At 53.9% G+C, this 20,134-nt stretch overlaps 7 protein-coding genes across 7 annotated transcripts; 3 read left to right on the plus strand and 4 right to left on the minus strand.

Moving 5' to 3' along the window:
* Positions 1 to 225: 225 nt before the first annotated feature.
* A1O1_08342 (uncharacterized protein) lies at positions 226 to 2,223 on the minus strand (the record flags this gene model as incomplete). The annotated part of the gene is made up of 3 exons (XM_007729204.1): positions 226 to 1,465; positions 1,516 to 2,158; positions 2,214 to 2,223. 3 exons carry the CDS (start codon positions 2,221 to 2,223, stop codon positions 226 to 228), a joined length of 1,893 nt encoding a protein of 630 aa, XP_007727394.1.
* A 786-nt stretch (positions 2,224 to 3,009) lies between these two features.
* Positions 3,010 to 4,302, plus strand: A1O1_08343 (uncharacterized protein; the record flags this gene model as incomplete). Its single annotated transcript, XM_007729205.1, has 1 exon — positions 3,010 to 4,302. One exon carries the CDS (start codon positions 3,010 to 3,012, stop codon positions 4,300 to 4,302), a length of 1,293 nt encoding a protein of 430 aa, XP_007727395.1.
* Positions 4,303 to 4,503: 201 nt separating this feature from the next.
* Positions 4,504 to 6,171, minus strand: A1O1_08344 (2-methylcitrate dehydratase; the record flags this gene model as incomplete). The annotated part of the gene is made up of 1 exon (XM_007729206.1): positions 4,504 to 6,171. One exon carries the CDS (start codon positions 6,169 to 6,171, stop codon positions 4,504 to 4,506), a length of 1,668 nt encoding a protein of 555 aa, XP_007727396.1.
* Positions 6,172 to 6,981: 810 nt separating this feature from the next.
* A1O1_08345 (beta-glucosidase) lies at positions 6,982 to 9,810 on the plus strand (the record flags this gene model as incomplete). The annotated part of the gene is made up of 1 exon (XM_007729207.1): positions 6,982 to 9,810. The coding sequence occupies one exon, from the start codon at positions 6,982 to 6,984 to the stop codon at positions 9,808 to 9,810; it is 2,829 nt and encodes a 942-aa protein (XP_007727397.1).
* Positions 9,811 to 10,527: 717 nt separating this feature from the next.
* On the plus strand, positions 10,528 to 13,013 carry A1O1_08346 (uncharacterized protein; the record flags this gene model as incomplete). The annotated part of the gene is made up of 7 exons (XM_007729208.1): positions 10,528 to 10,612; positions 10,704 to 10,877; positions 11,006 to 11,058; positions 11,121 to 11,486; positions 11,566 to 11,635; positions 11,750 to 12,044; positions 12,209 to 13,013. 7 exons carry the CDS (start codon positions 10,528 to 10,530, stop codon positions 13,011 to 13,013), a joined length of 1,848 nt encoding a protein of 615 aa, XP_007727398.1.
* A 1,179-nt stretch (positions 13,014 to 14,192) lies between these two features.
* Positions 14,193 to 16,820, minus strand: A1O1_08347 (AFG3 family protein; the record flags this gene model as incomplete). The annotated part of the gene is made up of 1 exon (XM_007729209.1): positions 14,193 to 16,820. The coding sequence occupies one exon, from the start codon at positions 16,818 to 16,820 to the stop codon at positions 14,193 to 14,195; it is 2,628 nt and encodes an 875-aa protein (XP_007727399.1).
* Positions 16,821 to 17,354: 534 nt separating this feature from the next.
* Positions 17,355 to 19,412, minus strand: A1O1_08348 (uncharacterized protein; the record flags this gene model as incomplete). Its single annotated transcript, XM_007729210.1, has 1 exon — positions 17,355 to 19,412. The coding sequence occupies one exon, from the start codon at positions 19,410 to 19,412 to the stop codon at positions 17,355 to 17,357; it is 2,058 nt and encodes a 685-aa protein (XP_007727400.1).
* Between the last annotated feature and the right edge of the window lie 722 nt (positions 19,413 to 20,134).

A 20,134-nucleotide genomic window follows, 5' to 3' on the forward strand; every position in this document is an offset into this window, starting at 1 on the left:
GCTGGTCGCCAGCTGAGCAGTTCATATAGTTACGGATACGGATGGTGTTGGTATACATGCTAGAGGCGCGAATGAGCGTTCAAGTACGTTGGTTAATTCAATACAAGAGTCTGTTCGTCCGCCAAATCTCCACATTGGAAATATCCAATATAGAATCTTGCTACACGGTCACCTGCGTCCATGGCTCATTCCTGTGCTGTGCTGTTCGTTTCCGGTTCTTCTCTGCTATATTCTAGCTTTCCCACTCACCAGCATCTGCCAGTCCTTCGGAGAAAAAGGCACATATCTATCACCCTTGGGCGGCAACCACAAGAACACATCGTCCTTCCCATCCGGCATCTCCGTGCCGACCAGGCGCGGGTCTACCCCTTCTTTTCGCAACGGGACCTTGTTCTGCTTGTGGTTGTGAATGTGTGTGCTGACCTTGACGATGCGCAGGAACACGGGCACGGCATAGCGAGGGAGTCGTGCGCGCGTATATTTCAGGAGTTCGTTATAGTCGACTGGTGGACCGGTGTGGTTAGGATCGAGGTCAACGGCGGCGCAACCAGCCCGTCCTTCATGGTTCGGCACCAACACTCCATATACATTGACCTCGGCGATCCCCGGGAACTGGCCCATAGTCAAGGCCACTTCGGCCGTGGAAACGTTTTCCGATTTCCAGCGGAAGGTGTCTCCTAGTCGGTCCAGAAAGTACCATCTGCCATCGCGGTCTCGGCGAAGAGCATCACCAGAACGGTAGTAAACGTCGCCCCTCTTGAACACATCCAGAGCGAACTTCTTGTCCGTCGCGGCTTGGGAGCGCCAGTACCCCTGGAATGCCTGTTTACCGGGTACCGCAACCAGCATCTCGCCGCCTTCTTCGTACGAGTTTCTATGAGCGAAGCCTGTCTTCGCGTCGCGCCAAATGTCTCCCGTCTCATGATCAATCTTGATAGGAATGTAGACTTTGTGCAGCATCCGTCGCATGATCAACCCATGGTGACCGACACAAGCTTGCAAAAACAGACCTTTGTCGTGGACGAACAACGAAAACATTCCTTCGGTGGAGTTGAAAAACTCGCCGACTTCAGGGATATTGAACCGGGTCTGAAACCTCTCCCAAACATCCGGCCTCAGTCCGTTTCCGTAAGCGCAACGAAGCCTGTGTTGCCGTTCCAGCGGGTGTGGCGGCGCATTGAGCAGATATCGTGCGGTCTCGCCGACGTAGATGAAGAATGACGAGTTGGAGTCGTGGATGTCGTTCCAAAACCGTGACACCGAGAACCGTGGTGCTATCGCCACACTCACGCCTTGTAACAAACAATAGGAGGTCATGATGGCACCAGTCCCATGATACAAGGGCATGGCATTGTACCATCGGTCTTTGCCAGGGACGGAACCACAGATTGGCATGTCATGGCCGCATATGAGGTAAACTCGGTCCAGGGTGAATGCGCAGCCTTTGGGCAGACCGGTCGTTCCACTGGAATATCATCAGCCTACGTTCATGCCAGAAATCGCATGGTCACAAACCTGGTGTAAATCAAGCAGTAAGGAAAGCGGCCCTTGGTGCCCTTACGACACTCATCACCTGGCCTCAGTGTTGGCTTTGAGAAGACCTTTTGCTTCAGGTTGCTGTCGAGAATAGCGATCTTCGTTCCGCGGGCCTCAATGTCGGCCCGGCTGTCCTCGATCCGCTGTTGACAGGCCGGGTCTTGGTCGACAACCAACAGTCTCGTTTCGCAGACATCCAAGCAATGCATTAAGGCTTTGCCTTCAAGGTTGTAGTTGAGAAAAGCCGGAGCGGCGCCGACAGCCAAACATGCGTACCAGATGAACAAGAAGTGAGGAGAATTGGTGAGATAGACACCCACCAGCTCCCCCGGCTGAATGCCCTCCTCGAGCATCCATTGGGCATAGCGGACGGAGTCCTCGTACATTTCGCCATAGGTGTACGTTCCTTCCCGCGACCAAATGGCAGGGATGTTCCAGCTTTTCCGGCACTGGTCTTCGAGAACATACCACAGACTAACTTTGTCCTCTCTGGCGACGCGGGCGTACTCCCTTGCGCCACGTTTGAGCCTGGCGATTGTAGTCAAGTCTTCCCGAAAATGGTACTTCGCATCGAGATAGGCCGCAGCAGCCCAGCTGCCGGCAGCAATGGCCGCAGTCGTGGCTAGATAGAAGTCCCGTCAGCAGTACACAAGCAGCCCAGAACAGGCCTGTCATACCAAGAGCCATGGCCCTGAAAGGAAGTGTCTAACCAGACCGTTCTACCGGTGAACTCCTAAAGGACAGCCAGGGAAACAGAAGGAGACGGTCTAATGCGCCAGAAGAGCATTCAAGAAGAAGGAGAACAGTCTGTAGCTACCTTATGTATCGAGGCAGATGCGGGCTTTCGATGTACGCCCGGGACTTGAGGCCACCGTGAAAGCCATGACAGTGAATGTCTTCATGCTGAGACTGACCATTGAACCAGGTTCTCCCCGCAACCTGAGTTGCCCTGTAGGATGCCGAGGCACCTCGAACAGGGTTAAGGGTCGAGGCGCGGAGGACGAGGAATTGGAGGAGGGGAAGGATATACAGAGTACAGTCTGACAATGGATGGATGGATGGCAGTGTGTTGTTTGTATGAACCCCAATTTGAGGACAAGTGAACGCAGTCGATTTGCTAGTAGAAGCGGCGCCTGAAGTGGAACTTGTCATCTCATTCTTATCCTAGCAACGACGTACTACTATAGGTACTGATAACATGGCATTCTAGGAACTAGGAACTACTAGTATAGTCCCTTAGGAACAGGCTGCCATGCCGATACGGAGTAACCTCCGGACCTGCCATCGATGTTCAAGTTGATGATAGCATATCACTCGAGGAACAACTATAAACCACTGCAACACACCATGGCGCTCAATACCCGCGACATCTTTGGTGTCTGCTCCATTCGCACCTATTCTCCTGCTCTAGCCGACCGGCTGTTTTATGCTAACCGCCGTCCCAGTTCGACGAGGAAGATCTGATCATAGACCATGGGCTCATCCGACGACAATCGGTGCGAAATCCTGATCCTAGGGTCTGGTATCTTTGGCACCAGCACCGCCTACCACCTGTCGCTCAAACATGCCAATCCTTCGAGGATCACCGTCCTCGATCGCGCGCCAGTGCCCTCCCCGGCAGCAGCGTCCTCAGACATCAACAAGATCGTCCGCGCGGACTATGGCAAGCCGTTCTACATGGACCTCGCCTACGAGGCCATGGAGTCATGGACAGGCAGTCCGCTCTTGAAGCCCTACTTCCACCAGACCGGCTGGCTGATGTTGGACGAGGCGGACAGTGATCTGGCGGATCGAATCCGCCAGAACTTCCGCGAGAGCGGTCGTCCAGACACCTCGACCGATATCACACTGGAGCAAGTCAAGGCTGCCTGGGGTGGTGTGCTCTCCGGCATCGACACGACCGGCTATGGAAAGGCATACACAAACTCCAGCGCAGGCTGGACGGATGCCTCGGGCGCGGTGGAAGCGATGATGAAAGCGGCCATCCAGGCCGGTGTGAACTACGAGGTAGGAGAGATTTCGGACCTGGTCAGCGACGGGAACGGGCTCACCGGCGTCCGCACGGCTGATGGACGCACGTTCTCCGGCGAGAAGATCGTGCTGGCCACAGGTGCGTGGACGCCGTGGTTGATGACGCCGCTGGAGAAGCAGTTGCACATCGCGCCCGAGGACAGCGTCCAGAAACAGATGCAGGCTGCCGGGGTGTGTGTCGCGGCATTCAAGCTGTCCGAGGAGGATGCCCGGTACTACTCTCAGATGCCGGTGCTGATCTATGGCGCGAAAGGAGAGGTCTTTCCTCCCAGCAAGGATCGCCTCTTCAAGTTTACCAACGCAAATACTTTCCTTCACACCGTCCCTCACCCGGCTACAGGTGGAATGGTCTCGGCCCCGGCTCCCAACCAGCAGGCTGTCCCTGAAGCACTCAAGCAGCAGTCCATCGAGATCATCCGCCAACGTGTGCCCCAAATCCTGGCCGGCGGTCGTCTTCCCGACGAGTGGCGTCTCTGCTGGGACGCCATCTCCCCCGATCAAAACCAACTTATCACCCAGCATCCCGATCCGCGGCTGTCGAACCTCTACTTGGCCACCGCCGGCTCGTTCCACAGCTGGAAGTTCCTGCCGAACATCGGAAAATATGTCGTCAATGTCCTGGGGGGTAAGTCGAACGGTGCACAAAAAGACGAAGTGTGGGGGTGGAAGAGGACGTGGACTGGAAGAGGTGCACATGAAAAGGTCTTGCCCAAGGGAGACTTGAAGGACTTCTAGTGCGCCTGTTTGACTCGGAGCATCAATGATTTTGGCCTTGACTATGTCGATACTCATTCTGGCGCGCTGCTCGAAACTTTGTGCCGTTTTGTAGATAGGTTTTGATCTATATATTTGTATGCTCCATGTCTGAAGATTTCGACCGCATTTCGACCGACACATCAATCCGATACGCACAGCTTTTGCATCCTATCCAAGTATCTACCACTCCATCTTCTCCTTGACATAAAGATCCACATACTTGTCAACTTCCATGTCGTCCAATTTCGACGCATCAGTGCCGAGCTCGACGAACTGTTTGATCTTATCCTCGGCAAAATGAGGCGTCAAGTGTCTCTTGTATTTGGCAAGGATTTCAGGCTTGGCCTCGTCTCGTCGCAGGCGGTGGCCAAGTGGTGCCTCGACAACCACTTCGGGCAGGACCGTTCCGTCGTTGAGGGTGACAGTCAAGGCGTTGGAAATGGTTCTTAGGCTGGGGTCGTGGTAGTCTTTGGTGAATTGAGGGTCTTCAACACACTTGATCTTCTTGCGGAGATCCTCCACCAGAGGCGATGTGGCAGCCTCGCTGCCATCGAGGTAGTCGGTGGCCTCCAGGCGGTTGAAGACCAACATGGTGGCGACCATGTATTGCACGCAATGATCTCGGTCAGCAAAGTTGTCCATGGGCTTGAACTGCTTATCGATGATTCGAATGCAGGCCTCGTGGGTGCGGTTGGTCACTTCTTTGATGTCTTTGGCGGATTTGCCCATATCCGCAAGGATCTTGTAAATCTTCTGAGCGGCCTCGACGGCGGTCTGAGAGTGGAACTCGGCAGGGTAGGACACCTTGAACAGGACGTTTTCCATGACATAAGAGCCATATGGACGCTGGAATTCAAATTTCTTGCCCTTGAACAGAACGTCGTAGAACCCCCACACTGGAGCCGAAAGGACCGTGGGAATGCCGGCCTGCCCCTGCTGGACTTTGAACGCAAGGTTCACGGCTCTTTGGCAGGCATCACCTGCCGCCCACGACTTGCGGGACATGGTGTTGGGCGAATGTCGATACGTCCGTAAGGCCTGCCCGTCCACAAACGCTTGGGAGATGGCGGCGGCAGTCTGGCCCTCATCCAGGCCCAGCAGTTTGCTCACGACAGCCGCAGATGCAACCTTGACAAGCAACACATGGTCGAGGCCGACCTTGTTGAACGAGTTCTCCAAAGCCAAGCAGCCCTGAATCTCGTGGGCTTTGATCATGCCCTCCAACACGTCCCGGATGGTGGGGATCTTGCCATTGCCGACATTTCCCCCGGCTCGATTGGTCCTTGCTATCCAGTCGGTCACGGCCAGGATGGCACCCAAGTTGTCCGATGGATGACCCCATTCGGCAGCCAACCAGCAGTCATTGTAATCCAACCATCTGATCATCGCTCCAATGTTGAAGGCCCCGTTCACCGGATCGAGCTGGTACGGCGTCCCGGGAACGCGAGTCCCGTTGGGCACTGTGATACCGTCCACAACAGGGCCAAGGATGGCCGTGCATTGCGGGAATCGAAGAGCTTCGAGGCCACATCCGATGGTGTCGAGGAGGATATAGCGGGAGGTATCAAGGGCAAGGTCTGAGTCGATATTGTAGTTGTGGACATAATTTGCGATGTCCAGGATTTCTGGGTCGTAGGCTTGGGCTGGTGCTTTGGAGGGTTGGGAGGATTTCGCGGGGGACGAGGTCGAGAAGTTGGAGGCCATGGCGGGCGCACTTCGGTAGAGGGTCGACGGTCGAGGAGAGGAATGGAACGGTTGACGGATGGCTGAGGACGGTGCTCGTACAGCCAAAGCACCCGTGGCCAATCTTCGCACTGGGAGTCGTCTGAATGCTGAAGAAGCCAGCATCGTTCAGGCGGTGGTGGGAGAGAGGGTGTGACGACCGCGGGCCTGACTATTGAGGGTGGGGGGCGGACAGGAAGCAGACCAGAACAGAACAGAGTAGATTGCCAGCCCACGAGACAGACTCTTGCTCACCGACGGCAGACGATTGATGAAGCAGGATAGAGGGAATTGCTATAGGAGTAACAATAGAAAGGAAAAAGAGACTGCGGGAAGAAAGGACGACAGGTCAGTATAATAGTAGTACGGTGTTGGTGGTTAATGCTCGTTCCTGACTGCGCAGCCAGATGGAGGCTGTTAGGCTTGCTTCCCCGGCCTCTTTTTCTACGTAATTATCCCTCCATCCAGATTCCCTCCATTCCCTCTCCATCATCCTCCTCCTCCCTAACAAGACCTAAACAGCAACCTCTACAATCCGACAAACCTATGAAAACTCCTCTCTTTCGCTCGACACGCCCCCTCCTAATCCTATGTTAGGTAGCAATTCGACAGCTGTTGACTCTCGACGTTCCTGTCCGACGTTCCCGCGAGCTTTACACGCTGCTGTCTTGACGCCGATCAAGATCCGACTGCCTCGGCCTCGGTCGGCTAGACGCGCTCAAAGCTCGACCGCTAAGGGTTGTCTACAGAATATGACTCTATGGGGCAACACTGACACTTTACCCCAGCCTACGGTCCCTATCTCCTACTAGCTTCTGGTCCCGACGGCTAAGGGAGGCTCTTACCTGCGCCCCATTGGCCCCTGAGAGTCATAGCCTCACGAGCCTCAGTCCACATCCTCTAAAGGGCGATTCCGGAGCCTGGAGCTCTGAAAACATGTCGTCTTTACAGCAATCCACCTCTGACTTCGACGACGGCGATCTCTCGGATGAGAATATTACGCCTGCCCATTCACGCTCACATCTCGACCCAAGCCAGCACCGTTTACTGGGCCATAACGAACTTGCTAGGGGCAAAGCCTCAGAGTACTTGGACTTCCTTGGCAACCGACTCTGTGCTGGCCGCAGACTCACCAAAAGCTACATCGCTGTTTCTGTTCTCCTGCTAGCAATAGTTACTTCTGCTGCAATCGGTGGTGGTGGCTACTGGATATATACCACCGCTGCAAAGGACGGTCAATCCCCGCCATGGTATCCCACCCCACAAGGAGGAACTCTGTCATCATGGCAACAGAGCTACGACAAGGCTCAGAAAATGGTTGAGCGGATGAGTCTGGTGGAAAAAGTCAACATCACCACCGGCACAGGATGGGCCATGAGCTTGTGCGTGGGAAATACCGCCCCAGCCATTCATGTGGGCTTCCCTGGGCTCTGTCTACAAGATGGTCCTCTAGGAATACGCTTTGCTGATCATGCCACCTCCTTTCCTGCCGCTGTGACTGTAGGTGCCACATGGAATCGCAATCTTATGCGCAGACGTGGTGTCGTGCATGCACGCCAGGCTAGGCTTAAAGGAGTCAACGTGCTTCTCGGCCCTTCCATGGGACCTCTCGGACGCAATCCTGCGGGAGGGAGGGTCTGGGAAGGCTTTGGGAGTGACCCAGTCCTCCAAGCGGTCGGAGCATATGAGACTATCCAAGGTATCCAATCACAGGGTGTCATGGCCACTGCGAAACACTTTGTCGGAAACGAACAGGAACATTTCAGAAAGTCCTTCGAATGGGGGCTGCCAGAGGCGCTCTCTTCCAACATCGATGATCGGACTCTACACGAGCTGTATGCCTGGCCTTTCGCTGAGAGCGTCCGCGCGGGCGTGGTCAGCGTTATGTGTTCCTATCAGATGGTCAACAACTCTTACGCGTGTAGCAACAGCAAGCTGATGAATGGCATCCTGAAAGATGAACTTGGCTTCCAAGGATTCGTGCAGTCTGACTGGCTGGCCCAACGCAGTGGTGTAGCCAGCGCTCTTGCAGGCCTCGACATGTCCATGCCTGGAGACGGATTGTTTTGGCTGGATGGAAAAGCGCTCTTCGGGGACCAACTCACCATTGCCGTCCTCAACCACTCGGTCCCCATGACGAGGCTGAATGATATGGTGACCCGTATCGTTGCGGCATGGTATCAAATGGGGCAAGACTCTTGGACGTCAGAAGGCCCAAACTTCTCATCTTGGACCGACGAAGAGTCCGGCTTCTTGCACCCCGGTAGCAGCACCAAACAAGAAAAGGTCGTTGTCAACAAGTTTGTGGAAACAGAGGACGAAGAGAGCCGGAATTTGGCTCGAGAAGTTGCCAGCGAGGGCATCGTGTTGCTGAAGAACTCCGACGCCATCTTGCCCCTGACTCCCACGCTCTCCGGGCTGGGCACTGGGAACCGAAAGCGAGTCGCGGTGATCGGCGAAGATGCAGGGCCCGGCAAAGGTCCCAATTACTGTGAGGATCGTGGTTGCAATCAAGGCACTCTTGCTGTCGGCTGGGGCTCGGGTTCGACAGAGTTCACCTACTTGGTTGATCCGCTCTCCGCGATCAATGCAAGCTTTGACGGCTCATCCGTCGAGATCTTCAGCTCGCTCACCAACAGCGTGTCTTCCAAGCTGAAGACTAAGCTCAAGGAGCAGGACATGTGCCTTGTTTTTGGGAACGCAGATTCTGGAGAAGGCTACCGCATCTGGCAGAACCAGCGTGCCGATCGAAGTGATCTCGAAATTCAGAAGCGTGGAACTAGGCTCATCCGTGCCGTTGCTGAAGAGTGCGGCGGCCCTGTCGTGGTCGTGATTCATTCCGTCGGTCCCGTCATCATTGAAGAGTTTGCCGACTTGGAGTCTGTCAAGGCCATTGTCTTCGCGAACCTTCCAGGCCAAGAGAGCGGAAACGCTCTTGCCGATGTTCTATTTGGCAGGACGGACGCTTCAGGGAGGTTGCCGTATACCTTGGGGAGAAGTCTTGAGGATTATGGCCCCGGCGCCCCTGTTCTGTACTATCCAAACGCCATCATACCACAGGTCGACTTCAATGAAGGACTGTACATCGACTACCGACATTTCGACAAGTACGGCATTGAGCCTCGCTATCCTTTCGGTCACGGGCTCTCGTTCACTACGTTCGAATTGTCCGATTTAGTTGTTACCGAGCTGAAGGCTAAATCTCCTTTGCCCTCCCCTAGGCCGAAGACATTGGCCCCGCCAGCCTTGGATGAGACCATCCCTCCAATTGAGAGCGCACTCCTCCCAGCAGGTTTCTCCACGCTTCGCAAATACGTCTATCCTTACATCTCCAGCACGAAGCAGGTCAAGGAAGGGAAGTATCCATATCCTGATGGATACAACGTCCACCAAGAACCCAGCCCCGCCGGAGGTGGCGAAGGAGGCAATCCATCCCTGTTCGAAGACCATGTCAGTGTCCAAGTCCGTGTCACCAACACGGGTAGCCGTACAGGCCAGTCGGTTGTACAGATGTATGTATCCTTTCCTCCGTCAATTCAAGAAACCTCGACCGGCGAAATCATCGACACACCCGTAAAGGTATTGCGAAACTTCACGAAGATCGAGCTTGACGCAGGGGCTTACCAGACAGTCAACCTTACCTTGACAAGAAAAGATTTGAGTTATTGGTCGGTGGTGCAGCAGAACTGGGTCATGCCAGACGGACTGTTTACAATCGAAGTCGGACATAGCTCACGGAATTTGCCCTTGCGGTGGGACTATTGATGCAGGGTTGCCCACCAAGTCGACATCAACGAAGCTGGTAGGCCATCCTAAGGATATAGGGTTGGCAGCTCCTGCCTTTGACCTCGGTCAAAGAGTCAAACATGATATACCAGACTGATACCCTCGGCGGTTGTCCGAGATACGACAGAGAAACACCTCGGGTCGAACATTCACTTCATGCGAACAGACACAAACCAGGGTCACAGCCTCGACATTTTCCCCGCAACCCCACAGATTCGCATTATACCACCGTCTCTTCTCCCCAGACACCAACTGTTCCGGGTCTAGCTGGTCCTCTCGGATTGGTCATTGGCTCTGCTCCTTTTATGGAGTCAGTCCTTCACGGTCAGATCACATCGGTTGTGGTGGTCTCATGGACCCGGCACCAAGTCGGGACTGGGTGCGAGGTGGGCATATAAAGATCAGAAGCATGATATGCACAGGCAACCGATAGCCGGCCATTTGCATATCTTCTGTCCAGTCCTTCTACTCATGGTCCTTGTGTTTTCTCCTTGTTCCGGCACAAATCCAACTCACTTTCAATTACTCTTGACGAAAGCAAGCAGTGTTTGGTATACAATATAAAGCCCTCGACTGGATAGCCTTCGCCTCAACTACCAGACTGGCCCTTCTCACCTAGCTACTTATTGTCTTCCTGCTTCCTCGCCTCTACTTCCCATAGTGCTGCCATTTGATGCACCAGATCTGTGACTTACCATGGCGCCAGACATCAACCAGATAAACTGGTCCACTGACGGCTACTCGAGCAACGGAGTCCCTCGTGGCGACTATGAGATCCCCGGTGAGCTTCGGATTGCAGCTTCAATTCATTCACACCCTACGATGGTAACTCTCAAAGCTAGCGAAAATTTCCTCTAATCAAAGTCTCGCAGATATTGTCCTCCATGGACCGTATACACGAAAGATCCGTGTGTTATCAATCGGTGCTGGAGTCACTGGGATTCTGAATGCATACCTCATTCAGAAGGAACTCAAGAACGTCGAGCATGTGATTTACGAGAAGAATGAAGAAATTGGCGGCACCTGGCTGGAGAATAGATATCCCGGTATGTTCACCTGAAGGGCATACGTCCACGACTTCCGAGGCGCTGGGATTCTTCATTGTCGTCCTCTTTCTCGGCTGCGCTTCCTTTCCTCTGATTGTGTCGGTCCGCGAGCTTACATGCGGCCACAGGTTGTGCATGTGATATTCCAAGCCATGCCTACACGTATCCATTTGCGTTGAACGTAAGTCATGCGTTGGTGGAACAACATGTGCTGTTCACGACTGATCTTGCCGGGCCATATAGCCTGACTGGCCCCGATTCTTCTCCTATTCTCCCGACATCTGGAAATATCTCGACAAGGTGTGCGAAGTCTTCGACTTGAGAAAGTACATGACCTTCAACACCGAAGTCGTCGGCTGTTACTGGCAGCAAGAGACTGGCGAATGGCTTGTCAAACTCAAACAGACCAACGCCGATGGCAGCACCCATCTGTTTGAGGACCGCTGCCACATACTCCTCCACGGGACCGGCATCCTAAATAACTTCAAGTGGCCCGACATTGAGGGGTTGGAGACCTTCAAAGGCCGAATCATCCATACAGCACGTTGGGCAAAGGACTATCAAGTGGAGGAATGGAAGAAAGATCGCGTCGCTGTCATTGGATCTGGAGTGAGTCCCCTCTTGACTGCATGGTCTGGGATGAGAAAGCGTCGATGGATAAGCCAACTAAGTCCGTGATCAACCCCAGGCGTCCAGTATCCAGACTGTTCCGACCATGCAGCCTCACGCAAAGCACATAGACGTGTTTGTCCGGACAGGTATTGTAACTTCTTGACCCCCTGACCCTACCTTCATACCACGCCTCCCGTCCCCGTCCGCGTCAGCTCTGTCAGTCGTACCGGGGCATTCTCTTACCGTCTATTGGTGTCTAGGTGTCTGGTTCGTCCAGATCGCGAACAACTTCGGCGCGAACCATGAATACACCCCCGGGCAAAAACAAGAGTACCGTGACCCATATAAGATCGTGGAACACGCAAAGTCCATCGAAGACCAAGTCAACGGCCTGTGGGGCACGTTCTACAAGAACTCCAAAGGCCAAGCCGAAGGGCAGGCGGCGTTGAAGAAGCGCATGTCTGAGATGATCAGAGACGAGAGATTGATCAAAGGATTCACTCCGACTTGGGGGATTGGCTGCCGCAGAATCACTCCTGGAGATCCATATATTGAGTACGTCCTTTTGCCCACTTTTTACATTTCTACACACATAAGGCTTTGCAGCCTCTTATGTGGCCTGTCTGAGCAGACTCCTTCTCCCTATTTGCCACCGCCGAGTATCCTTTGATACTGTACCCGACCCGTGGCCAACGAAACCCCTAACAACTTCCGTACAGAGCCATCCAGAAACCCAACGTGGATGTCCAATTCACCCCCGTTACGCGCATTGACGAGACTGGCGTGATCGGCGAGGACGGCGTCCACCGCCCAGTCGATACGATCGTCTGTGCGACCGGCTTCGACGTCTCCTACAGACCGCGGTTCCCGATCATCGGCCAAAACGGCGTCGACCTGGCCGACAAATGGAAGATCTGTCCCGAAGGGTACCTGGGTCTCGCGGTGCCCGGCTTCCCGAATTTCTTGACCTTCATCGGCCCCAACTGGCCAGTCGAGAACGGCAGCGTGATGGGTCCCCTGTACTATGTCTCGCAGTACGCGGTCCAGATGATCCGGAAACTCCAGACCGAATACATCTGCAGCATCGCGCCCAAGCAGGACGTGACGGATGCGTTCAACGACCACTGTCAAGAGTGGATCAAGCATACCGTCTGGGTTGACGAGTGTCGGTCGTGGTACAAGAACAACGAAACGGGCCGCGTCAATGCCGTCTGGCCCGGCTCGTCGCTGCATTACATCGAGGCGATTCGGCAGCCGAGATACGAGGACTTCGACATCCAATATCTCGGTCCTGCGAAAAAGAACAGGTGGGCCTTTCTGGGCATGGGCACGGTCCCGGCGCTCGTCGACAAGGACGATGTCTCGCCGTATCTGAATGTCGAGATGATCGATCCCAAATGGATGCGCGCCGTGGGGATCGATGCCGGGAAATTGCACGAGGCGAAGCTGAACGAGTTGAAGACCAAGCAGAAGGAACAGGGCGAGAAAAGTAGGGACAACGTCGAGAAGGTCGATGTCGTGTAGGACGAAGTATAGATCTACCTGCAGATGGGTATCATCATTGCATTGAGGGCTTGAGAGAGTTCCTTCGTTCTCCTGACAATCTTTTAGTACTGGTATTGCCAATGTCAAGGAACGTTAAAACCTGGTTGATCTTTTGTTTTAGAAAAGTAGGGATTCATTCAATGTACCATGGCCCGACCATCTCCAACCTCCTAGACACCACCATAGTAACTAATTATTTCTGTCCGTTCTTTTTTGCTTTCTGCACCCGACTTCCAGAGAAACTATCATTGCGAATCCCGTCCCGATCACCAAGCCGGCGGATCCGATCCGAACCTTTCTTCCCGAGTGCCATGCCATGCAAGGAAACACAGACCAAAAGACCAACAACAGCCCCCCCTCCCTGGCCCCAAGCAATATTGGTTGGAATGGTGAAAGGCCGGGGCAGACAGATTTGTGGAGGGTAGACGAGATAGACGAATGTGAGCGGTGGATATATACATACATGCACAGACATAGGTGCAGAGCAAGGGAGAAACGGAGAAGACGACAGCCGCGGTGTTCTCGTCCAGATGCGCGTCTCGCTTCCAGATTCGCTTTTCTTTTGGGATCGCTTTCCATGCAAATGTGAGGGTCTTCTGTCCGCCTACAGTCTGAATAGCTTCCAGTTTCCATGAGCTGGTCATCGGATTGCTCTTCAGACTTGGAGGCCATCGAGGACTGTTTTAGCCGAGCCGCGGTGACCCTGATAAAAACGGGGTTTGTCGGGTCAGGACAGCAGACGAGCTGTATCGGTTGTGAAGAGATGGGGCTGTAATGGGCTGAAGAATGTTTTGTTCGCAGGTCCTCTTTTTTTGTAAAGACACATTCCTCTATTCACCTCCGGGAGGCTTTTTGCGCCTCGACGACCGCGCTGATGCAATTAGACGAGCAGAACAAAAGGAGTTGTCGAAACCATCGCCAGAAATTAATGTAACAGATCGTCTACTAACGTCCTGTCCATGGAGCAGGAGGGATGAGTTCGTCAATGTCAGCGGCAAAGCAAGTCAATCCTGCTATTGATCGATGCGTTTGAACGCGGGCGCTGGCGTCTCCGGGATGCCTCCAGAAGGGCCATCTATCTCAGTTGGTGGTGGCGGACTGGTTCACAAAAAGTCAGTCAGAGTCAGATCTCCATCGGCAAGCTTATCGAATCACAACTTACGGTGCACTCTTTCCCTCGTTGTTGTCGAAGTACTTGTGGAAGTCTCCCTGGTCCTCAAATGGTCTCTTGCCCAAAAGTCTGACGAGGTCGTCTCGCACAAGCATCTCCTTTTTCAACAATTCCTCCGCCACGGCTTGTAGTTGGTCCTTCTTCTCCAATAACAGATCTTTACATTGTTTGTAAGCTTCGTCCACAAGTCGACGCACTTCCTCGTCGATGTGTCGAGCTGTTTCCTCGGAGAAGGGTTTGTGCAGACGCTGCTCGTCGTCCTTGTAGTGCAGGTAGCCGATCTTGGGCGACATCCCCCACTCCGTCACCATGGCAGTAGCCATACGCGTGACCTTGTTGAAATCGTCTGATGCACCACTTGTCACGGTGTCGAACCAGATTTCTTCGCTGACACGGCCACCGAGCGTCATGGCCATCCGGTCCATCAATTGCTTGACGCTCATCAGGTACACGTCGTTACCACCGGCAGGGAGGTACTGTGCGTAACCCAAGGCACCCTGTCCTCTTGGAATGATCGAGACCTTGAGGAGGGGATCGGCGTACTTGAAGAACCAGCCACAGATAGCATGACCAGCTTCGTGATATGCAACAGTCTTCTTCTCTTCTGGTGACAGGACTAGCGACTTCTTCTCAAGACCACCAATGACACGTTCGATGGCTTGTTCGAAATGATCCATCAGAACCGAAGCTGCGTTTGCGCGGGCAGCAATCAAAGCAGCTTCGTTGACACAGTTTGCAATATCCGCACCGGAGAAGCCAGGAGTCAGTGCTGCAAGACGTCCGGTGAGATACTCCATGTCGACCTTGGTGACAATCTTTCGAAGATGGACCAGGAAGATTTGCTTCCGGCCGTCCATGGTTGGTCGGTCGATGGCAATATGTCTGTCAAACCGACCGGGACGCATCAACGCTTTGTCGAGCACGTCAGGTCTGTTCGTACCAGCAAGCACAACGACCTGTTCGGAAGTGTTGAACCCATCCATCTCGGTCAGGATTTGGTTGAGGGTCGACTCTCGTTCATCGTTGCCTCCACCGAAATTCTGTTTCGCTCTGGACTTTCCAATCGCGTCGATTTCGTCGATGAAGATGATGCACGGCGCATTCTTTCGGGCGTTGGCGAACAGGTCTCGCACCCGTGACGGACCCACGCCTACGAACATCTCCACGAATTCGGAACCTGAGACCGAGTAGAAAGGGACACCGGATTCGCCGGCAGTAGCTTTGGCCAATAGTGTCTTACCAGTTCCTGGAGGACCAGACAAGATGGCACCACGAGGAATCTTTGCACCCAATCTTTGGTACTTGGTGGGGTCCTTCAAAAAGGAAACAAATTCCATAATTTCGACCTTTGCTTCGTCCATGCCAGCAACATCCGAGAACTTGATCTTGACGTCGGTTTCGTGGTTGAATCGCTTTGCTCGTGATTTGCCAATTCCGAAGATACCACTTTGCCCGCCTGCTCCGGATGCGGCTCTTCTCGAGAACCAGAATAAGGCGCCAATGAACAACAGTGTAGGACCGAAGTTGAACAGCGCGGCACTCAATGGCACCTCGTCCGAGTATGCCACCGGTATTCTCTCGCTGCTGGGAATTCCGAGCTCTTGGTGTGCTTCATCCAATCGTCGCTCGAAAGCTTCGACTGAGCCTATGGAGAAGTAGTAGTAGAAGTTTGGTCGAGTGGCGGGCGACTCTGGGTACATGCGAGCAACGGCGTCTCGGTTCAGTTCAACTCTGACCCGGGTGCGGTTGATGACGGTGAGCTTGTCCACAAGCCCCTTGTCGAAGAAGGTGGTCCTGAACTCTTGCCAAGTGATGTCTCTCGATGATTCTCCAGGATATAGGCTGCGGTAAATGTAGTACGTGAGGATGGCAGCCATCACTGTGGTGCCCGCATCCAATCTTAGCTCATAGGCGCCGGCGGGTTTACCCTTCCCGTCGGCTCCTTGCTTGCCCTGTTGCTCCTTTTCGCTGCCCTGTTTCTTGTTCGACTGCTCGAAAAGAGGAGTTCCCTCCTTCTCCGAGTCCGAGGCCTTGGTGGACTGAGCAGTATGACCGTACTTCTCCCGAACCTCTTCGGGGCTCATGCGAGACAATTTTGTGAACACTCCCACCAGGCGCACCGTGGTAGCCAGATCAATGGGCTTGTGTGGATTTCTCCTCCGTGCCTCCAAAACCTCTCGTAGCTCTGTAGGAATGCCACCCTTTTTCATTAGCTCGACAGCTTCGTCGACAGCGGCAGCCTGCGATTTAGGTAGCCCGGTCTTGATCATTTTTGCAACCTCATCGATCTGCCTGACCTCTTCCTCCGTGAGCGGACAAAATTCCACTTTGCTGGCATCTTCCTTTTCTGCGCCCTCGTCCGGGGTCTTACTCGAGTCCTTTTGAGAGGCCTTGGAGGTTTTGTCACCTTCCTTCTTCTGCTTGTCCGGGTCTTCCTGCGGCGGCTTCGGTTCACCGGGGTTTATGGTGGCATAGGATCTCGTTAGAGGAGGACGTAGCCTGCTGGTATAGGGAAGTCTGGTGAACTGGGTTGAGCGGCGTTGCGCACAAAAGGCACATTCAAACGCAGCTTTCGAGGAGCGGATCAGCTGCGGCCGCAAATATCGACTCGCCATAGCTGGCGAGCTGTGAAGAATAGGTGCCTCCGTGCAATCGACTGGAACTCGCAGCAGAGCTAGAGGGAAGAATAGACTTATTGATGGAGGGCCAGCATGCGGATGCGATTGAAACCGGTGGCCAAAGATACTAGTACTTGACTACCAAGGACCGTAGTTGTGGTGGGTTGACGCGAGGCGGCTTTTGCCTGTCGCTTGTCGCCGGACGAAACGGCGATGTCATGACTCTACATTTTCCGACGCATTTCACGGCAAAGTGCGGCGCCTTATTTATCCGGCGCCGCAGACGAGCATCAAACGTCACTTCCATGAAGCAGGACAAGTCAAGGAGCTTTGAATTTTATGATTGCTCTCAATCAAAGGTCTGTCTGATCTCTAAGCACAGGGGTCTCAAGCTACGTACTTCAAAAGACTGTTCTGGTTGGACTGGCAACACCTTGTCTGATCTCGAAGGCCATATGCGCATTCACAGCAACCTGTTGGAAACATCGTGATCTTCGAACCATACCGTCCAAATGACGGCTGAACCAGCACTCACAGTCGCCGTCTCCCATACATGTCGAATCGGTGCTTCCATTCATCTTCTGATTTGGGCTTGTTGCCTTCCTTGTCGGCGGGGCGGAATCTTGGGTCTCGCGCGATACGGCTAGGAGCGTTGTAAAATCCACCCGTGTCCTCCTCAAAGAAGCTTGAGCTTCCAGATTGTCCAGTCAATAGTCGACCTCGTTCGATGGCATACTCCGGTGCCGGTTTGTATTTGTCGGGAAATGCCTCATGGTCAGCTGCTGGCGCGTCTTTAAGATTTGCCAATATCTCCCCCACCGCGAGGATTGATGCCTTTTCCACCTCGACATCCTCCGAGACATTGCCCGCAACTTCATCACTACCCATATTCTTCGCGAGTCGGCTTGCGACGTGGTCGTCAGCGATTCGTGCCACCATGGTTCTCTTCACAGGGTCAATGCGTCCGTCCTCTGCTTCCAGCGAGTGGAGGATATTATCACGTCTGCTGGTCTGCCCTCGTGAGAACAGAGGTTTGGGGGTGTCGGCGTGGATGGACGTGCTGCAGAGCTTCATGGCCTTGTTCATCTTCAGCCGCTCGCTCCTCGACACAGGCTTAAGCTCACACCAGTCGTCCGTGCCAACTCCAAATTCTGTTCGAAGTGCCTCGTCGTTCAGAGGAGACGGGTTTCTTGTTACGTGTTCGTCTAGATCGAGGATACCAGCTGCATGACTCTCAAAACCTTGTGGCGGCTTCAAGCAAGACCGAGGTCCTGGACGGTGGTTATCCCTATCTTCCTTCTCTTCGATCTGAGATTGATATTCTGCTGGTGCCACGCTGTTCTCCACTGATGCCTGTCCTTGCGATTCGATGGTTTTGGTGCGATGCAGATCTGGGTTGTGCAAAACTGTCTTGCCTATCTTTGCCAGTGCCTGCTGTGCCGCAACGAAATGCTGCATCTTGCTGTTGCGGTCATATGGCTCATCCTCGCTAGCCTCAGCTGAGCTGGGTTGAATGGGCTGACCTACAATTTTCGCTGGACTACCCAGCATGGGTCCAAGGTTCAGGAACGACGCTTCGGTATCTGGATAGGACTCGCGTCTAGGAAGGCTTGCAGGAGGCATGGGACGAGACTGGCGCGGCTGCTCATTGGGTGGGATGAATCCATCAGAATTGAAGTGCTGAAAAGTTGGACGTTGGGTAGGATCACTCCCAAATCCACCAAATTGCTGATATGCGTTCCAATCAGGGTTGGCATTGGTGTAGGCGTAGGCGTTGCTGGGGATCTGCGATCTACTCTGCATGCCTGGGCTTTCCGAAAATTGCTGGTGAGTCGATCCGAACCGTTGGGACGGGCCGGCGTGGTTTTGGGACAGCGCGTTCAGTTTGTTCTCCTGCTTCGTGGGGCTCAAGTCAGAGGGGGCCATCGTATTGCCAAAGTACCGGGATGGTCGGTACGGCCGCTGTGGTGGGTAATCTATCGGGGGAAGAGCTGGTAAGTAGGGCGATATGAAATCAGAGTACGGCAACCCACCGATTCCAGAGAAGGTGCTTGGTGAACTCTGCACACTGGTCGGAACGGTTTTCTGGGACTGTCTGATGACGGAACGCGACTGATTGTGCTGAGGTGTTGGAAAAGCAAACCCTGATTTTCGTTCAGCTGCAGCAGCAGCAATCATGGCTTTGGGCGCGGTTGGTGCCGAAAAGGCTGGTGCCGTGGCTTGGACGGGTTGAGGATTACGAGGGCCTAAGGGAGTCTCAATCTCGCCGGTATCAGGACTTCCACGATTGACGGCAGCAGTAGCCGGGCGGCTAGGTGTCGAAGGTGTGTCCCCGTTGCTCACATCTGGCTCCTCCAACGTCTCATTGTCATCTTCATTGCCATCTTCAGACGTGTCTTCCAAGACCAAAGGCTTATAGGCTTTGGTGCCCTTGTTTCGATTTGGCTGGGTGCTCTTGGTGAACGCGCTCAGAGACACGGGCACGGGTTTTGGCGGCAACTTTTGTTCCTCAGCCTCGCGCGAAGCTTGCCTCGCAGATGCGGCTTTGAAAGCATTGTACTCAGCCGCACGGGCTCGTGCACCCAGCATATTTGGAGACCTTGCTGGGCTGAGCGGGACCCTACTTGAAGGTAAGAATGTTGAGGGCCCAGACGGATAGCTTGGGGCTTGACCTTGACCAAAGCGATTGCCCTTCTGTTCCAGCTTGCTCGCAATCGAAGCTGTGATATTCAAAGATTTGCCGATCTATCCCGCATGCGTTGGATGTCAGAGGGTGCTGCTCTAACAAAGTTAGGAGGCTGAAGTACCACACGAGCTCTTCTGACTATAAGATCGGACAGGATAAGGCTGGTACATACACAGCACACCGCAGACCCAGGGTGCGGTCTGGCTAGAAGCTAGAAGGGTCGAAAGGATGCGTGAGACACATAAGTGTAGGAGCGAACAAGGTAAAGATCGCGTGGCAGATTTCTAGCAAGATCGGTGGTCAAGCTGCGGACAGGATAGAGAGGGTGCGGCAACATGGACAATATATCGAACACAGGGTGCTAAACACAAGGAACAATCTCAGTGAGGACAAAGCAAGAACAACATCCAACGAACGGCCTGCAGCCTGCCAGTGTGTTGGAATACCAGTATCTCTGCCACAAACTCACACTGCAGTCGACTGCAGGACCAGAAAAAAGCAGAAACAAGAAACAGTTGCAGTGTTAGTAGCGGAAGGCACTACACTATGGGAAACAGTGACTGCCATCTGCCGTCCGTCAACTTCAACTGCGCATCAACTGCAGACAACGCAGCTTCACTGTCAA

Source organism: Capronia coronata, assembly GCF_000585585.1.
Source record: "Capronia coronata CBS 617.96 chromosome Unknown acBCG-supercont1.8, whole genome shotgun sequence".
NCBI lineage: Eukaryota > Fungi > Ascomycota > Eurotiomycetes > Chaetothyriales > Herpotrichiellaceae > Capronia > Capronia coronata.